This window comes from Amblyomma americanum, chromosome 2 (assembly GCF_052857255.1).
Source record: "Amblyomma americanum isolate KBUSLIRL-KWMA chromosome 2, ASM5285725v1, whole genome shotgun sequence".
Lineage (NCBI taxonomy): Eukaryota > Metazoa > Arthropoda > Arachnida > Ixodida > Ixodidae > Amblyomma > Amblyomma americanum.
This window is the reverse complement of record NC_135498.1, coordinates 206,894,959-206,914,114: the sequence shown is the minus strand read 5'-3', so window position 1 is coordinate 206,914,114 and position 19,156 is coordinate 206,894,959. Positions and strand designations below refer to the sequence as shown.

Genomic DNA, 19,156 nt, shown 5'->3' with positions numbered 1-19,156 from the left:
TCTGTCTGTCTGTCTGTCTGTCTGTCTGTCTGTCTGTCTGTCTGTCTGTCTGTCTGTCTGTCTGTCTGTCTGTCTGTCTGTCTGTCTGTCTGTCTGTCTGTCTGTCTGTCTGTCTGTCTGTCTGTCTGTCTGTCTGTCTGTCTGTCTGTCTGTCTGTCTGTCTGTCTGTCTGTCTGTCTGTCTGTCTGTCTGTCTGTCTGTCTGTCTGTCTGTCTGTCTGTCTGTCTGTCTGTCTGTCTGTCTGTCTGTCTGTCTGTCTGTCTGTCTGTCTGTCTGTCTGTCTGTCTGTCTGTCTGTCTGTCTGTCTGTCTGTCTGTCTGTCTGTCTGTCTGTCTGTCTGTCTGTCTGTCTGTCTGTCTGTCTGTCTGTCTGTCTGTCTGTCTGTCTGTCTGTCTGTCTGTCTGTCTGTCTGTCTGTCTGTCTGTCTGTCTGTCTGTCTGTCTGTCTGTCTGTCTGTCTGTCTGTCTGTCTGTCTGTCTGTCTGTCTGTCTGTCTGTCTGTCTGTCTGTCTGTCTGTCTGTCTGTCTGTCTGTCTGTCTGTCTGTCTGTCTGTCTGTCTGTCTGTCTGTCTGTCTGTCTGTCTGTCTGTCTGTCTGTCTGTCTGTCTGTCTGTCTGTCTGTCTGTCTGTCTGTCTGTCTGTCTGTCTGTCTGTCTGTCTGTCTGTCTGTCTGTCTGTCTGTCTGTCTGTCTGTGAGCTTCGAAAGCGTCCTCGGCTGAACGCTGACCCCTGCACACTTGAGTCCAAGAGCCATTTAGCCTGCAGTGGAAATAAGCTTATTGAAAATTATGCCTGTTCTATGATAAATTGCATCGGAATAGCAATGCCGTTTTCTCAATCTTGCTCGCGGGGACGAACCAGTGTGTTAGGAGCGACGGGGCATAGTATGCGGTAAGCAGTTGTGGTACGCGCTATGCTAAATGTGTCTGATATCTTGCGCAGGCCGTCACACCGTCGCAGTATCTCGCGCCCGAGTTCGGATCCATAAGTCAGGGAACGTCACTTACAGTGTTCCCTTCTGCGCCGTCGGCGTTACGATGAAGCATCGCTGGATCAGCTGGGCTTTCACATGGTTGTTGTAACCATGCAAACGGTGCTGCCAGCCTTGGAAAGAACGTTTTACAGAGAACAGGCAACCATAGAGTGCAAACTTCCGCGACGTTCTCAGATGGGCTGTTTTGATTGGTCCTCCTAAGTGTCGGCATTTGGAGAGTGAAATGAGAATTGGAAGCTGCGCGAAAATCGAGTTGAGGGCAGCATTTTGTTTGCTTGTATTTTGAAATTTCTTCATTGAAGAACTCCCGTTCCTATGCACCGATTCTTGTAAATCTTTTTGATTCATCATCCGTGTGACATAAAGAATCCATCTGAAGTGTAACCGGCATCCGTTCAAGCAATGTTTCGCAGCCCATTTAATGTGGAAAAGCTTGCCTTACAAATTAAGTGCCTACAAATTCTAACTCATGATGGCGTATATTCTAGAGATTGCCAGTCGCGAGTTACGTGTATGTGCGAAGAAATACCTACAACTATTTAAACAAGTAAACAAGAAAGCAGAAAAATATCAGCTGCAGTACGGAAAAGCTTGGCCGGAAGGGCTGCGTGCTCCGTCAACTGCAGTACGGAAATCTCAGTAAGAAGTGCAGCGTGCTTTGCCAGACAACCGATGTGGAGGTCGGAGTGGGAGCGTGAAAAGCGGCTAAAGAGAGGAAGGGTGCATGGGAGCCTGGAAATTCCTCGACAGGGTGGCGACATCATTTGGGGTACCGATGAGTAGGGCAATGTGGAAACGGGAAAAGGAGGTTGCAGTGCAGGCGGGAGAAGTCGTCAAAAATAAAAGACGCGCTGCACGCTGCGGGCGGCAGCTGCGTTGGGAGTATTTCCGTGACTATGTGCTCTGTACGCGCTGCGCACTGCAGCGCGCGGCGCCGCCATAGCGGCTAGAAGGTAAATTGTTTGGTAGGATATTTCTGAACGTTGAACCTTTACACCAACCTGGAAAAGAAGGGTTTTGGTACCTGCCAGTGTCGCGGGCCGCTCCTTTTACAAACGGGAGAAAATCGCATTGGCGACACATCGCACACTAAATACACAACTGCGGCAAGCAATTAATACGCAACACAGAGAAGAAATGAACACCCCAGAAATACACATGAACAGTGAATAAAATGAATAAAATGAATAAAAATATCTAAGAAAGAGTGGATATGATCACATTACAGTTTAAATAAGCAATAAAGGCCATATATAAATAACCAGTAAGCTAGACTCATGGATCAACTTTTTAGTTAAAGCGAGAAATTGGTTCACGTGTTAGGAAAAAATCCAACGCCGTACAGTTAGAAGCAGTGCAGATTTAGTGGGGCATACGGTGAATTGTACCGTGGACAGAATAACATGGACTCACTGCACGCTTCTGCAGAACTAATACGACGGGTTTGCGGGTGAAAATTACCCCATTTTGACATTTATGAAAAAATACGATTCATGGGGTTGTGCCTAAATTAAGGCAGAAGCCTCTCTGTACGCTACGCCAGTGAATAAATTGATTTGAACCAGCTTGGGTCTACAACGAGCATTTTTAAAAAAAAGTGCCTTACATAGGCGTGTGAAACTGACTAGGTGGGTGTTGCTAAAAACGTGTGGCCTGTATAACCTGAAAACTAAGTTAATTTTTGAATAATAATATCGTTTTATATTGGCCTACAGAAAATCGCGTGATAGCATTAAGCGTCTCAAGACGGCCGCTCTCTGAAAACAAAACCCGTGCATATCGCTGTTCGTGACTCGGGTTTGCATTTGGAGTTGTCGAAATATTTTCGCCAGCAATCTTCTGACCCGTTGGTGGGCTACTTCTTTTAGGACGGTAAAAAAGCTACGTAAACGGTTCTTTATTTTTTCAAAAACTTTCACTCTGCTTTCTAATTTACGCACTTCTGGATTTACTATCTTCTCCCTAGCCAAGATTTAAGAACTACTTTTAAACTAATTTTTTAGGACAAACAAACTGTAGACTATACCAAACAGTTCCCAACAGCACTCATTTGGTTTTCCTTGACTAAGACAACGCCTTTTTTAAAATAAACTTGCCTCACTTTTGTATTCTTCGACCCGAGGCTTGCAAAAATTCCTAGACTTAAGAAGTTCCCGGCGGGTGCAGGGCTAATGTAATATACCTATCGCTCATCTGGCCATGCTAATATGATACAAAGACCCCTTGATCAAGCATGCTGATGCCGCGCGAAGACGGCATATGCGGGCTAAACGGATGAGCATATATGCGATCGGTGCATAGGTGCACAAAATGCGGCAGTGGTCGTATACAAGTAAATCATGACTATATAGCGTAAGACGAGGTGAAGAAAAATTAGTTTTGTAGCATACAGTAGTGCGAATACTTTACATGAAGCAATTAAATAAAAACTCTCAGGACAGTATAATGTGTAACAAAGTCGAATGCTCGGGTGTTCGCTGCAGAGAAGGGAAACAATTTTTCAGACATCTTATTCTGTTTCGCAGTTTTAATTTTTAGCGGAGCGGTGACAGCCTTGTGATCACTAAGGGAGGTGGTTTGCTGATTATCGTGGATTATATCATTTGTTAACCCTGTCACCCTGACCACCTGTAAGTGAATGATGTACGTACGCACCTGTCATACTGCCTCATAGGAAGATATCGATCGTGCTTGCTGAAATCTTGCTCATGAATGCTCACAATTTTCGATCGGCTTGGGGTCATGCGTGAAGAATCACAGTCACTCCAGTCGCAATTCTAGCGCACAAATTAAGTTTGTTTGCTTGCTCAAGCGGCCCCGTCCCGTAGCAATAAAAATTCCGATTCGACCTGAGGCTACAACACGCTGGCCGCCCAAACCACAGAAGCTATATGTCTGGTAGCGCCTACAAATGAATTAGCGGAAAGTGGTCTTTCTGAACACGGGCACGCGTGGATCTGCTTAGAGACTTGCACTGTGCATGCGTCCAGCGAGTCTCCTTGTTGGCTCCGCTCTCCTGGCGATCACTTCACGTGAGGCAACGGGCCCCTCAACTTCTAGAAAACTCCCAGGTGTTGCACAAGCAGGGTTCACTCAGCAACCCAAGCGTGCGTTTCGGGACAGCAGGTCGTTCGTCGTTGGGCCCGCGCGCACGTACGGCGCACGCGTTTTGTCCGAGCATGGGGGTGGCTTAACCACACTCGACCCAGCGCATGACGATCGAGAGAACCGAATAAGGGATTACGTGCTGCGGATGGCGGTGCGGCCGCCGCCAACGACGATGACTCAAATCTGACAGACTAAGGAACTAAGAGCGCACGCTCAGTGTTCAAGTTAAGAGAGCTACGAGAGCTTCAAGTGTTTACATCGGTCTGCTTACCAAACGTGGAGAAGACCAAATGGAAACATCCCTTGGATGGATGGATGGATGGATGGATGGATGGATGGATGGATGGATGGATGGATGGATGGATGGATGGATGGATGGATGGATGGACGGACGGACGGACGGACGGACGGACGGACGGACGGACGGACGGACGGACGGACGGACGGACGGATGGATGGATGGATGGATGGTGGATGGATGGATGGATGGATGGATGGAAGGATGGATGGATGGATGGATGGATGGATGGATGGATGGATGGATGGATGGATGGATGGATGGATGGATGGATGGATGGATGGATGGATGGATGGATGGATGGTGGATGGATGGATGGTGGACGGACGGACGGACGGACGACGGACGGACGGACGGACGGACGGACAAACGGGCGGGCGGGCGGGCGGGCGGGCGGATGGAAGGTAGGAGCGGCGTCACCTTTGAAACGGGGTGATGGCAGTTGCCACCATGCTCAGCTTTTTCCTTTTATTTGTGTTCGTCTCTGTTGTAAGTTATTAAAATTCGCCATTTTCTTTAAATACGTCTTCGTACACTTTTAACCTTATGTCACCTCTCTGCTTTTGAGCCACCAATCCTCCAATCGCCTTTTGCTAATTTCCGCCGCAGATTTATTTACAGGACTATTGTTCTTTCTAAACCCTAGGGCCTCAGGAAGAGTGACTATGCCTGCATCGACACCGGGATAGATACCATCACATCAGAGTATGAGGTGGCCCACATGCCACCTACGTCATGTCATTTTATGACATCACAACCCGCCAACCAGACTGTGAGCAAACAGCCCACTGTGCCAGGTTGTCTCTTAAAATTAATTATTCGTCGCGAGAGGTTACCCTTGAACAGGAACCGGGTCTCACAAGCCCCACCGGTGGTTCTGCTTGAAACAGCTGCCTACCGGGGCAGTGGCGTATCGCTTAATCGCTGCATAATTGCGACAGGGGTGGTATAGGGACCCCTATGAGTGTCAAATAAAGGATGACCAATTGCGGATATATGAGCACGTGGGCAGAACCTAGGCAACAGTGAAGAAATACTTGCGCATGAGGGATCTCTAATGCAGTCGCACTGTGCCCTGTAGGCCACGTTAAGCGTTATGTGCTTGTGGAGCAAATAAAAGTGCCCTTGACTGCAAATATATAAACAAAGAGGACAGAAAGCTTCTCTTCACCTCAAAAGAGCTAAGTTCTAAAACTAGTTTCGGGCTTCTCCCAAGTACCTCCTATATAGTACACACATCGATACGCCACAGCACGCGCTTGCATATACATGCTTAGTACATACTTGCATACATAAACGCATAATAATCTAAGATAAATTGAAGTACTAAACAATGATCACAAAATATTCAATACGTAACATCACGTCACTGAACACTTTGCGGGACGCCGTCTACGGTAGTGCAAGCGAGTTTCGACAATTTTTCCTGAAGCGCTGAGGGCTATTTTGACAAAATAAGCAATGCCGGTGTTTTTCAAATTTCCTACTAGAAAAAATGGCTTAGCCATTTTGTATCTAGGAAACAGAATCGCTCCTTCAAAGCACGAAATAGATACATACATCGCGAATACATACGTCGCGAAATACGTCGCGCTGCGCAAGTGCTCTCTGGTGTTGTAACTTCTTCCATCTCTAACGCTGAAGAATGTTTAGTACAGGACACTGCAGCCATATTTTCGATACGGAAACAACTTTAGACTTTAAAGCAAGCAATGATATTGAATGAAATTTGTTTTTTGAAGAACATGGCTGCAATTCCGTGACCATGGAAGTGTCTGCCTTGCGTTAATTCATAAAGGCTTTGAGCCATTCCTGTCATTTTTGTCAACTAGGGGCTGAAAATATAAATGCTGAAATTTTCAGATTTATCCCGAGAGTAGATCATGATGTAGACATGAAACTGATAAATTCCAGCAAAAATAAAGCTCAATGAAAGAGGTTAATTATTCCATGAAATTAAGCTCGGGTGATCAATTTTACGTGAAAATAAAAACATGGTTTAAATTTATCAGAACAAGTGAAGTGTGACTTTATGTTAAGTTAAAGGTGACTCGAAGCTGAGAGGAGGACATATAAAAAAATGCAATCATTACAAAGATGAATTAACGATGCAATGCGGGAACCTCAGTGACGCGATGTTCGAAAATGTTCAAGGCTCTCTATCAAAGAATCAAGAGTAGTGCTAGAGAAGGTCAGTTTTGCCGTTGCAACCCGTACACGTAGTTTTCTGATGCTTGAATGTTTATCGGGCTTCGGTGAGCGCAACAAGTATTTTAGCTTGCTTAAGGAAACTCCTTATTACATTATTAAGTGCTACAGGTAAGTGAACAGTTTTCTTTTTTTTCGACATAAGCGAAATCCAGAATACGAAACTAAGTCAGATCGTACTATGATTGCATAGCAATCATATTTCTTTCCTACGGAAAAGCTATGCTAAGGAAATAGGCCCCGCAAGGCCTCAAAAACCTCCGCGCAAATTCCGTGTCAAATCAAACATGACCCAGATCCTGTTAGTGTGCGCAACAGATGAGCCAAATGCAGTAATCAGATCCTCCTTTCTCAGGTTGAACCTCTACTCTTTTCTCCTGCGCCACGTTTCTCTTGTCAGCGTTCGATATGAGAGGTCTGAGGGAAGTGTGAACCGAGGAGACGAGGATAACAATGGGATCATTAGTCCCACGCTGAGGAAACAAGGTTGTGCCTCTGCTACATTCAGCTTGAAATTCTTTAGTTAGGCAAGTTGGTACTGGCTTCACACATTCAATATTGCTAGCGAAATCACAGGCACGCAAATACAGGACTAGTAGTTGCACTGCCTTTCTGTGGGCTGTCTTCGTTTACATTTTTGCTAAAAATCAATTCTTTATGATGGTACCGTGATACAGGATGACTTTTGGAGCTAATACATTCTAGAAAGTTTCATTTTCGGGTACTCAAGTGGGAACACACGAAAAGAATGCTGTCGCGTCAGTACTTGAGGGAGGAGCCTGCTACTGACTTTTCTTTCATGCACTGAAGCACCGCGTAGTGCCTTGAATTGCAGAAAAAGCATGTTCTACTACTTTAAAGCATAATCATCTGCTAAATTCACAGCATAATCATTATAACCATTTTTTTCAAAAACAGACCATCAGATATTATTGTGAAAAAATATTCTTGGAACAAAACTGTGCTGTGACGACCCCCCATAATGCGCAGGTCCACACGGGACGGAGAGGCAAAGAGACACCGTATGGCTCAGTTTAAACGAACAGATATATTCAATAATTACACTTGATTATGACTATACATCAGAGGCTGGGGCGTCCGAGCTTACGTGCCGACGACTTCATGGGGACGATGGAGGGGCTCCGGAGTTGAGCTCGAACGGTTGCTGGCAGAAGCTGCACGCCGTCGGGCTTCGGCGCTGAAGGCCCCCTTGGCGAACGATGTCGTCCTGAGCGTTGTTTCTTCCGTCTACGCCGCGCCGTCGAACGCGGACCCTCGTAGCACACACAAGGAACGTCACAGTGCTAAATTTAGAGTTTCACTTCGAAAACATTGCAAAATTTAAATAGTGAATTTCACTAAATTATTTGCATCATTTTTCAGCACATGGTGGCTTCCAAATCACGGACAACAGTTATGGCTAAATTATCATAATTTACTTCATTTACTACAGCAAACACGCCGAATCTCTTCTCCCCAAACTGCAGTATATAGGAAGATGTGATTTGCAATAGAAAATGCTGCCGTTGTTTTATCAGACTGGTGCCGCAGCTAATACTGTTAAATGAGTTTCGTAGTCTTTAACTAGTGCGTTGAGATTGTGCTTTTTACTTTAGGGGTTGTCAATTTTGTGTAGTGATACAAAGCCTATGACATCGAGTCGCTACCCTCCATGCATTCGTGGCTTTCAGAAGTGTGTACCAGACAGGGGCGCCCACCGTTGATAAGTGTGAGGTCACCAATTTCGTGACGCGATGGCCTCCCCGAAAGACTTTATTGTGCTGGACGAAAACTAAGCAGTAACCGTTTGCATACTGAACCACATTTTGTGAGGATTCTTCTTCCGCTTTTTTGTTGCTGTTGCCGTTTGTAAGCCCAGCCTTTGAGTCCAGTCTAGATGTGAAACAGCACTGCTTGTCGGCTGTCTACTTTGAGGCTACAAACTGCAGCTCCCAATGAGAGAGCTACGCAAGAATTTATCGGGAAATTGATCGCTAGAAAATAACGTCACTGATTGTTGCAGCGTAGCCTGAATTAATAGATTTAGAGCAGAGAATCAAATTCTTTACAGCTTTCTGTGTAGCAAGGCAAAAATTCCCGCTCATATTGACGCCATCACCGTGAGGACTTCGAAAGGAGCACTTAGAAGACTCTTAGAAAAAAAGACAAGTCATCTGGTTTTTGCTGGCAGTAAATTTTGATATTTGTAGCATCTTTCTTCCTCTTCGTGCAGTACAAATTCCCATGTATTGTCAAAAACACAAAAAGATGCGAATAGGCTAATTCCATTAGCATTCGCTTCTGTGTCTCTCATCAGGCGTAGTTCATGCAATGTGAATAATGAAGGAGAACTGCTTCTACCTACTGCTTTGATAATTCCACAGCATCGCCATTCATATAAATAAATATGAGGCTGTCGCAACAAAAACGATCTTCGAAGTCACCATGTCAGACGCGAAATATTGCAGTTTCTTCAAGGAGGTTGATGTTTTCTCGGCCTTCATTCTCTCTCGGTCTTCATGTCTAGCTGCCAAATTCTGAAACATGTAGTTTACCGTTAGCGAGCTGCAACACATTCTTTTATTTGGCATATCATTTATGATATGCAGTCATGCTTTTGTTTCGGAAGTATATGACATGTTATTTGGTTTTCATAAATTCTGATCCCCTATTAATGGCTTCCTTTGCCGTTCTAAGCTATTCACCGTAGTAATATATTTCAGTTTCGGTTTTTTTTTTGGACGTCATCGCCACAAACGTAGCGAATAAAACGGAACTACTTCTGCCTGGGCATCCAGGTATAGCAATAAGTGCATCATCCGATTAGAAGCATTCACAACCAAGAAACTAATGGTTAACGCGGGCAAAGCCAGCAGATAAGTAGAGCAGACCGTTGACCTAGTTGGTAAAGCATCAATTACTTCAGTTCGCAATGCAGCGCTTTTGGTGTCCAATCTTTTCTTCGTCTTTCGTCTCTTCGCGCTGATTTTTTCTGGGAGAGAAGATAAGCTCAGAGTGCCTCATAATCGGCATATTTCCATTCCTACTGACAAGCAGCGCTCGACGCCGGCTTTTGAAATGATAAGGCCTGCTTCCAAAACGGTACGTAAAAGTTGCAGCCACAGGGTGTCTGCAAGCTTTGCAACGCATGCATACCGCCTGTACGACGAGGGCTTCTCGTTATAAATGTTAAAAGCGGTACCTCAATTTGTGTTGCAAAAATGTTGGCCACTTCAGCTGTGACTTTAAGGTTGTGATGCAATAGCATTAAGGGGTCTCGTCAGCGGCTCTTGTTGCTTTCTCAGACACAGACGCGCTTTTTATAATACCTGAAACACCACACGACATACGTGTACATTCTTGCTTTGACATAGCTCAAGAAACGTCCCTGTGCGGCCTATAGGTCACCTGTCTTAATCGCAACTTCATGGTTAGGGATTCTGTTCCCGGCTTATCACTCTGATTTTCTTTCAGCGCAATGAAATTTCTTAAAGACGTACATATCCTAATATTGCTTGAACCAGCTTGCAACCTTCTGAGCACCATTTTTTAACGTTTTAATCACTTTTAAAACCGTTACTTAACGTGTGACGTAGCCGCCTTTTTCAGCCAATGCTGGTTTTCGCTCACGTCTGTGACGGATGCCGCAGGTTTTTCTGCAGAACGGGCGTCTAAAACTATCGCTCTATAAGAAGAACGGTCATGTTTAGTGAAAGGAAAAGATTGTAAATTATGGCAGCGACAAAAGCAGGTACAGTCATGTCGTTCCTTATAAGCAGCATGTAGAGTAGAGGACAAAATGTCTCCGAGCGCCAAGGCAAAAGTCTTTTATTCAGTTAAAGCACAACTATGCACTCTTTTCTCCCCACTTTTTCCCCGCAGAAACAAGAAACTGCGTCCCTGAGCATCGCAACCAGTTAACGAAATGCGGCACAGAAGTTTTATAAAACACCCTGGCGGAAAAGTTCTTAGCGGCCGATTGGGCAGCTTCTTGATGACAGGCTGTTACCACACCGAGTGATCGCTGATGGCAGAAAAAATATCCAACTTGCCTTTACTGTAGCAGATGCACCGAGTATGTACAGTGCGTTACACTGAATCTTCCACTGTGGGAAGAGAAAAGCACGCAGGGCGAGAGAAACTGCGATATTTCCGGCAACGAAGCACTCGCATTACTCTCTGAGTTCAGCATGTGCAGTTAAAAAGATAAAAGATATAGTTTCTATTTAATTTGAGTGCAGTTCTCTCTCTGCTCTACTGTTGGCCTATGAATCACTCTGTCATTCGGTGAAGTGTTTTGAATACAAAATTTAGTACTTAGTCTACTCAGTTTCCTAAGCAGTTTTTCTCTTGTTTCGTATTTTTATCCGAGCATGACCCATCTGAACATGCTGCCCGGAAGGGCGAACCATTCAAATGCGCTGTTAAGCAAGTTTGATAGTTCTTCAGTCCATACCTTTTCAACAAGGTCCTGAAGTGTCATTTTCCGAGATTTTTTTAATAGATGGTTCATTCCCTTTCAAGAAGCATCAAGTGGATTCTCTAATTGCTCTATCATGAATTTCAATTCCGTTCACTTTAATCAGGTTTTTACGGTAGGTGCTCATCGATTCTATGTTATGTTCATCTTCCGCACTGCATTCACAACCGATATTCTCGGGCAAGATAACCAACCATCAGTTTCTAAAATATTGTTGTCATTTAAGATCTTATAATAGCATGATCACAATACCTTACGCACCCTACAAGTCGACACCTTGCACGACGTGCGGCTGGGCCCCTTTATGAAGGCGATTCTGATTTTTTTTTCTTGCACGCGCCACCCACACAGGCCGGAAATTAGAACATTCTCAGGCGTAGTTAGTAATCCTGACTAAGTCACATTAAATAATAATTTAATCTGCATCATACGTGCGAAAAGTATAGAAAGGTACAAATAGAATTTAATTTGACGCGAACTTGCATCAAGGGCAAAAATCACTTGTTTGAGCTTGGTTCTAAATTCGCACTGGTGGAAAATTTTTTATACTTAATATGAGATTTTTGAACCATTTACGACTTTCGAGTCAGTAACAACAGAGTTACAGCGCTGTGTTCCGTGCATGATTCATTTAATTGGCTTAGCGCCAGTGAAAAATACTGATTAATAAAAAAAAAACGATCTTTGCTTGCGCAATCAACGCTTTGTCATGGTTTCTTTCGGTGCTATTACTTTTTTCCTGTAAAAATGCCAGTAAACTGAGTAGTACAAGAATGCAGTCGTTAATTTAACCATTATGCCGCCAAAGTTAGAAATGATATGAAGGCAGAACTGCAGTAAAAAGATATGCGTTGGATGCTTCACGCGGCATCCCTTGACCGAAATGCTTTTTTCAAGTAGCGTTTCCGACAGCCATAGTTGCAAAAAGAAATTGCATGATCGGGTGTTGTCTTGCGGGGCTATCTTCTTTGTCTGAATGGCGTAATCCAGGCACAATATGCGAGGAGAGCGCTCAGCGAAGCTCCCAGGAATGACCCTGTTTGGCAGCATGGAAGGATCATCAAGTTTAAGAGAGCCACTTGGTCAGGCAAGCAGGCAAGGGCCTGGACAGCTTCTTTTGCGCCCGGGCCCTCTGTGAAGGGGAGATCGCAAGAGAAGCCGATAAGAGAGCGGCAAGAAAGGTCTCGTTAGGCGTCGTTACAGTGGCAGAAACCAGTTGAAACCGCATCGGTCGCACCCGCACGGCAGGCGCGAGCTGGGCTTGGCGCTGCGGCCGCACAACCTCCTCGCTCGGCCTTGATAAGCGGAACCTCCTTGACGAGAAGTGCCGATCGCCGCCGCACGCTGGGATGACAGGCGCGGGCGTCTCTGGCGTATCTCGTATAACGATTAAGGCTTCCACTCGCACGTGCCATTCGGTAGGGGCAAGCGAGGGAAGGCGGCGAAAAACGACACCTTTAACCGCGGTCCTCCTCTTGCATGAAAAGAGGAAACCTCGGGGGGAGGGCTGCATTGGAGGGAGCTCACGCGGCTAGTCAAGCGCACGAACATAGTGCAGATCGCGTGCAGTGGAGGAAGCCTAGCAACAACAAACGAGGGGCCTAGCCTGCAGCTCCAGAGTATGCGGACGAAAACTTGGACACTGGTAAGCGGCTCGAAAAACTGCACTCGTTCGCTCTCTTTCTCGCACGTGCACAGCACGCGCCGAACGATAGAGGTAGTCGAAGTATTTCGGACGGGCGACTGTCTTTGAGAAGCCGGCAGTGTAGACTGCTCTTTCTTCGCCTGTCAGCATGTAAGCGATTACGTAGACAGGGTAGCGTCAATGTAGAGCTTCGGACTCCTCATCTTAGCAAGCTTAACGGAATAATGGCGCAGATCAGGTGACAGGACAGCAGGAGAGCACAAACACACACAAGCGCTTGTGTGTGTTTGTGCTCTCCTGCTGTCCTGTCACCTGATCTGCGGCATTATTCCGTTAAGCATGTCCGACCAACTTGCCCAATTTTTTACGCTTCTTAGAGAGCAAGGCACGCGAAGGCTCCAGTTTTCTTACAAGTGCGTTGTTCTGCTTAAGCGAAACTAATGTGTTCAAAATCTGGCATACAGGAAAGGGTGCCAGGCAAACAAAATATAATTTAAAGTCTTCTAAGTCCTTTAACACAAATTGAGGCTCGTTCTGCAAGAATGAATATGAAGGTTTCACTCACAGGCTGCAGAAATATTGAGTACACTAATTCGCATGCTATCAACGTTTACTCTCAAGTATATAAGTAAGAATCATCATTATTGTTTTTTAATCAGTTTACATTTATCTCGTTGCCTCCAAACGGCTTTTCAGGATCGATATTATTGAACTTGTGGGCAGGCTTAAATCGAGAGGCGCCATGATGGACTCTCGTATGGCAAGTTCTCACCATGTTATGTATATTAAAAACAGACTTTCTAGATCTTTATACTAAATTAACCCGAAGCATGAGCTGCAATTCACCATACATAATTTAAATCATGCATAAATTACTGTCGCCTACTTTGAGGCAAAACATCTAAAACAAACGTTTTCCTACTCGCTCTCGAATACAATTAGAGTTATTTCGGTGCGTGTTACACTGCTCATAAGAAAACAATATTATTTCTACGATACAGAATTATTTGCGCACATGCCACGGTTGAGTATCGCGTACTGTACTGCCCTGGATTCTCGCCGCAATGCGCTTTCAACTTTCTCAGTTCTCTTACTCGATTTCAGTATAAAGAAATTCGTTTGTTTCCCAAACCTAAATAAGAATGGAACACTCCTCGAACGAGGACATTACACGGCAACCAGGTCGTTTGGTTTACTTTAAAATACACGCTAAACAAGCATAGCATAAATAAGCCAAATATTTTTACAGCACCCATGAAGCAGCTAAAATTGTATTTTATCAACGTTTCTCAGTGCTTCGTTGGATTTATTGGGCGACCATTGCCGTTAGTGTTTTTTTATTATGTTTAGGCCACGAAGTCTAGCATTCTTCTAAAAGGTCTCTGGTCGCTCACTACTTTGCTTGTTTTTGGCGTGCTCGTTTCATGAGCGCAAATTTCGTTGTTATTTGTGTTGCTTATGGTTTTATGGCACATAAGCAGCTCATTCTTCGCCGTTATTTACATCGTCCTTTGACTCCCTACGTATATGTTTGCCCAAGAATATGAATATGCTTCGTTGCTCTGCCTTGTTTGTGTGTTTTTTTATTTATCTGCTTAATGAGAATCAAGCTACCCTCCTAGCTTTTCGTGTACAACACATATCGTGTACGGGTAAAATAAGCATTTGGCTACAAATAGAAGAAGAATAATTACGGTCATTTTTTGCAACAAAAGCGCTCAGTTTTATGTGGGGCGAGCTTGTAGAAAACTGAACACAGCCACACGCGCATATATATATATATATATATATATATATATATATATATATATATATATATATATATATATATATATATATATATATATATATATATATATATATATATATATATATATATATATATAGTGTGTGTGTGTGTGTGTGTGTGTGTGTGTGTGTGTGTGTGTGTGTGTGTGTGTGTGTGTGTGTGTGTGTGTGTGTGTGTGTGTGTGTGTGTGTGTGTGTGTGTGTGTGTGTGTGTGTGTGTGTGTGTGTGTGTGTACACCTTATAACCTTACACCTTATAACAGCGCATTAGGACTGTTCATACGCGTAAAGCATAAGGAATATCAAGATTATTGAACTTTCATCATTTGCATTCTGTGCCAGGTCTACGGTCATCTGTGGACAGCTGTTTATGTTTAAAACCTCCGCCGCTGATACCGCGGTCAGTAAGTACCGAGATCTTTTGACCAGCAGGAAGAAAGTGATGTCCCTCTGCAAAGATTTTCTATCAGTGCTGTTTACCGAAGGCATGTAATGGCGTGCATCAATTTGAGCAGAGATTGTTTCTTAATGGACTTTACACCAATTACCAATTTCATGAGTATCGCTAAGAGAATGCATTCTGTTGCATCGGGAATTTTTTCTTCATTGGTTTCCAGACCGTGACTTTCTGAAAAAAAAAATTCCGAGAATTCACCGATCTTTCGCAGAAAGATCTATATATATCTTCACTATTCGCATAAAAACGTAGCTCTAAAATATTAAACATTGCAGTTGAGGTGGAGTGTGAATGCTTTAGTGAACAGAATTGCAGATGCATTGGATTTTTAAAACAATTTAGTGTCTGGGCACCATTCCTTTCCATACATGAAGGAGAAACCCTGAGCGGATGTCATTAACGTTCTTCCGAATGAAGGTTGTCTGCAGTGTGCAACTTATTCCTGGATTGTTGTAGCAGTTTTTATAATAAATAATGAAAGCAAACTGAAACGGAAGAAAAAATGGGTGCCAGCCGCGGCAGCTGTTTTCTATAATCTTCCGCACCTGAGCGGCGGCCAACAGAGATAAGAGGAGCAGGGAAGAGGATAGGGAGGTGAAATACAAACATAAGTGTTGGTGAAAAAGTATAGCGGTGAGGATATATATACACAGCTATTACAAGGTCATATTTACATACACATGTACACAAACTAAAGGATACTAAACCGCTAACGCTCCGTTCACTAGGCATGATTTATCAAGCTGCACCTCCCGAAGCGCAGAAACCATCTCTGAGTCAGTGCGCAGTTCAGTCGCTGGAATTCGGAAGGTTCATGCGGGACCCTGTGTAAAAATAGAAGCCTTTGCCTCATCATTTTTGAAGAGCTCTATGTACTGACTCCATCACACTTTTTTTGTTCCTCAGAGCTGCGCACACATTAAAGTATGTCTACTCTCTAAACATGCATACATTGGAGTCAAAAGAGAGCAATGTGTCCTCTAGCGCACTTGCTTTTAGAGCCAGGTATGCTGCCAATGTCTCGGAGCAGAATTCCCTCAAGAAATATGCGCAATGCTTACTCTTGGTAACACAGGCATATTTCTACCTGGAAGCATATTAACTTGATGCAGTTAGCCATTGGGCAGGCTTTAAACGCGGCATCGCAGGTCGTGAGGTTAGCAAATACAGGAGATTGGAATTCGGTTAAAATCAATGTAACAGGTAAAATTTACCATCGCATTCAAAACCAGCGCTAAAAAACACACACAGAGAAAGAGACGAGACACACGGAAGGCGCTTCAGCGCCTTCCGTGTGTCTCGTCTCTTTCTCTGTGTGTGTTTTTTAGCGCTGGTTTTTAATGCGATGGATCACTACCACCTCGCCCAATCCTCAGTTCTTCTACAGAATTTACCATGTCTAAAACAGGGATTTTCTTTCCGTTCCCAACTGTAGAGTATTACGTATTTTAGGGTAGGAAATCTATTCCAGGGACTGGGCAGAATGCCGTGCCATAAAAGCGAGTGCGCTGGAGGAGTGGTTGCTACCTCTTACAGCGATCGCTGTTAAGCACCCCTTCCTGGGCTTGGCGTCGTAGTAGTATGTCGCTATCTGTCGTTGTTCGTGGGTAATTGTTCCTACGGCAACGCACCAGCGGGTGCGTTGGCGTGGGAGCCACTAAAAAAGTTGGGTACCGTGTTAGAAGCAAGGCATCATGTGAGCGAAGAAATGCGTAGCCGGAGGGTGGTACCATGGAAGGAGAAGTGTATCGGCAGCAATCTCCAACCGGTCGATGGTTACACTGGAAGAAGAAAGGTGTGGCGCAAGAAGACGCAAACGGTCAGCGATTCCCACGGCAACCACCCGAAAGTTAGGTACCCTGTAAAGACGAGGGGCGTTACCACGGAAGGGGGCTTTTTGTGGAGAGCTTAGAAAGGCCACTACAGCGATGACGGGCACTGTAATACTTTGGATACGTGGAACACTGAAGTAACAGCCTGTTGAACTAAAAACGAAGTTCCGAAGTGGGGCGCATCGGTTTAACTCGAGGATGATTACCACGGTAACTGTCCGCAAGGTGGTGAGGCTGGAAGCGCGGAGGGTGGCGGAAGCGGAAAAATAGAGTTATAGCATATCGTTACCGTGTTTACGTTACCGTTTACCGGGCCCGGCAAGCGACGTCTGCGCATGCGCCACCACTTACCGGTCCGCAAACACTTGACGGAAACCCTTTTAGCGTTGCGGAGAGTTAGCGTTCGCTTGTAAACAAACATGGCGGCGCCCTGCACGGCCGCTTCGGACCAAATACAGCACCGCCGCCGCGTTCTTCGGCGCCATTTCTTGGTATACATGAAGGCATTCGCTTTTAATTTGCAAACTCTCACTCATACGTTGAGGTTTGAGTAACAACTAGGCCATGTTTTTGAGATTATTTGCCGATTTTTGAGCAGCTAAGCCTGACTATATGACGTGTACATAGCCAAACAGCAACGACTCTACTGCAGCTCTTCAGTTTCGTGCCCGATTTAACATTCTTCTATATTTACATGCTTTTTTTTTCCTAAAAAAGACTGGTAATTTTCTTAGTATTCTTATCAGTAATTTCAGAAAATAAAAAAAGTCTCTCAGGCCAGATGTTGGCGCGCTTTAACTTACTGCCACTAGATCGCGCCGCAGTGTTCACATCCAAACACAAAAAGAAGCGGTGTTGCGGCACGGCGAACAGGTGTCGTAGTTGTGCTTTTTTTTTTACAGCACTCGCAACGCAATGTGCGCTGTGTATGCAAGCTTACTGAGGTCTACGTAGTGAAATTGTCTACTGGCCAGGGTAGGCAAAGGTGAATAGCTTCACGGCACATTTGAAAAGCAGCTGAGTCGGCTGTTAGCTGAAGGGTAGTCGGTACGTATTTATATGTAGAGAAAAAGATTATTAAAGTATAGCATTTCACTTCATAGAAATAATTGCAATGCATCCGTTTTTTTATCATTGAAAGCTGGGCATCTGCCATCATCATCACTCGTTTTAGCCCAACGGTAACTTGTCACGGGATAGACGGTACGCTAAAACGTCTTCTAGCGTGCGACACGCTAACCGAGAAATCCGGCGTCCGGTAACACGGTAAACGGTAACGTAAGCACGGTAACGATATGCTATAACTCTCTAATCTCCAACCGCAGAATGATTACCGTGTAAGGAGGAGGGTATGCCGAGAGCGGGGGAAGACGTGCCATGGAAAACATCCGGAACGCGGTTACCATGGAAGCAGGAGGAACGGTACGGCGAGAGTCGAGGAATGCAGCACGGTCCATCTGTGACAGCTGCTGCGAAACGTGCGCCCGAGTAGAACATTATCGGTGGCGCTGCGCTTCTAGAATGGTTGACTGCAGGGCAGACGTCGAAGAAACACGACTATGCTTGGAAACCTAAACAAAAAAAACGCACCTTACAACTATAGAAATGTGAGGTCGCTCTCATACTATCTAAAACATATCGTAAAGTACAAACACATAACAGCTATCACTGAATCTCGCATTAACCATTGGTAACCATATTGCTAACTTCATACCACCCATAGACTCTTTCAGGTTTAGAGTGTACCCTTCGAGAGGGTGTATACTCTCATTGGGTCTAGCAATGATAGCTCAGTGTATAGGGCACTCGACTGTTTGAAAATGGAGCGAAGTTGGGCGATATTTTAACAAGTTGACGCTGAGACTGAGCAACACTAACCCGGATCTCAAGATGGTTATTAAATTCCTCAGCGAATTTATATGTTCGAGGGTAACAGCTCAAAATCCGTTGAGCAAAGAGGGAGGAACACAGGACGAGCTGTGTTCCTCCCTCTTTTCATAACGGTTTTTGCGCTCTTACCGTCAAGAATATGCGATCAACTCGGCCTTTTAGCAGTTGCGTTCAAGTTGCATCTGACATCGACTTTATTATTTATATTTCCATCATGTTTACTCTGGGACATTTGTGATAAAGTTGCTAATTATCTTCTTCAACATAACTATAGATTTTTTCATAACAACATATACTTATTAACGCTATATATGCTAATGTAATAACAATAATGCATATAATAACAATAATACCAACGCCGCTTTATTCAGCTGCCTGAACAAACCATTTTAAATCCCGCTTAAGCTCGTTGCTTGAGCGAAGTCTTCATTTATGCTCAACACACAATATGTATTAG

General features: G+C 44.5%; 1 protein-coding gene across 7 annotated transcripts in view; it reads left to right on the top strand.

Moving 5' to 3' along the window:
* Positions 1-12,441: 12,441 nt before the first annotated feature.
* The window catches only part of LOC144122116 (uncharacterized), a 183,924-nt gene continuing 177,209 nt past the window's right edge, over positions 12,442-19,156 (top strand). For all 7 annotated transcript variants that reach the window (XM_077655643.1, XM_077655646.1, XM_077655645.1 and 4 more), the window contains exon 1: positions 12,442-12,732. In XM_077655643.1, coding sequence (XP_077511769.1) covers positions 12,709-12,732 — 24 coding nt within the window. In that variant the 5' untranslated portion in view covers positions 12,442-12,708. The remainder of the gene's footprint in view (positions 12,733-19,156) is intronic.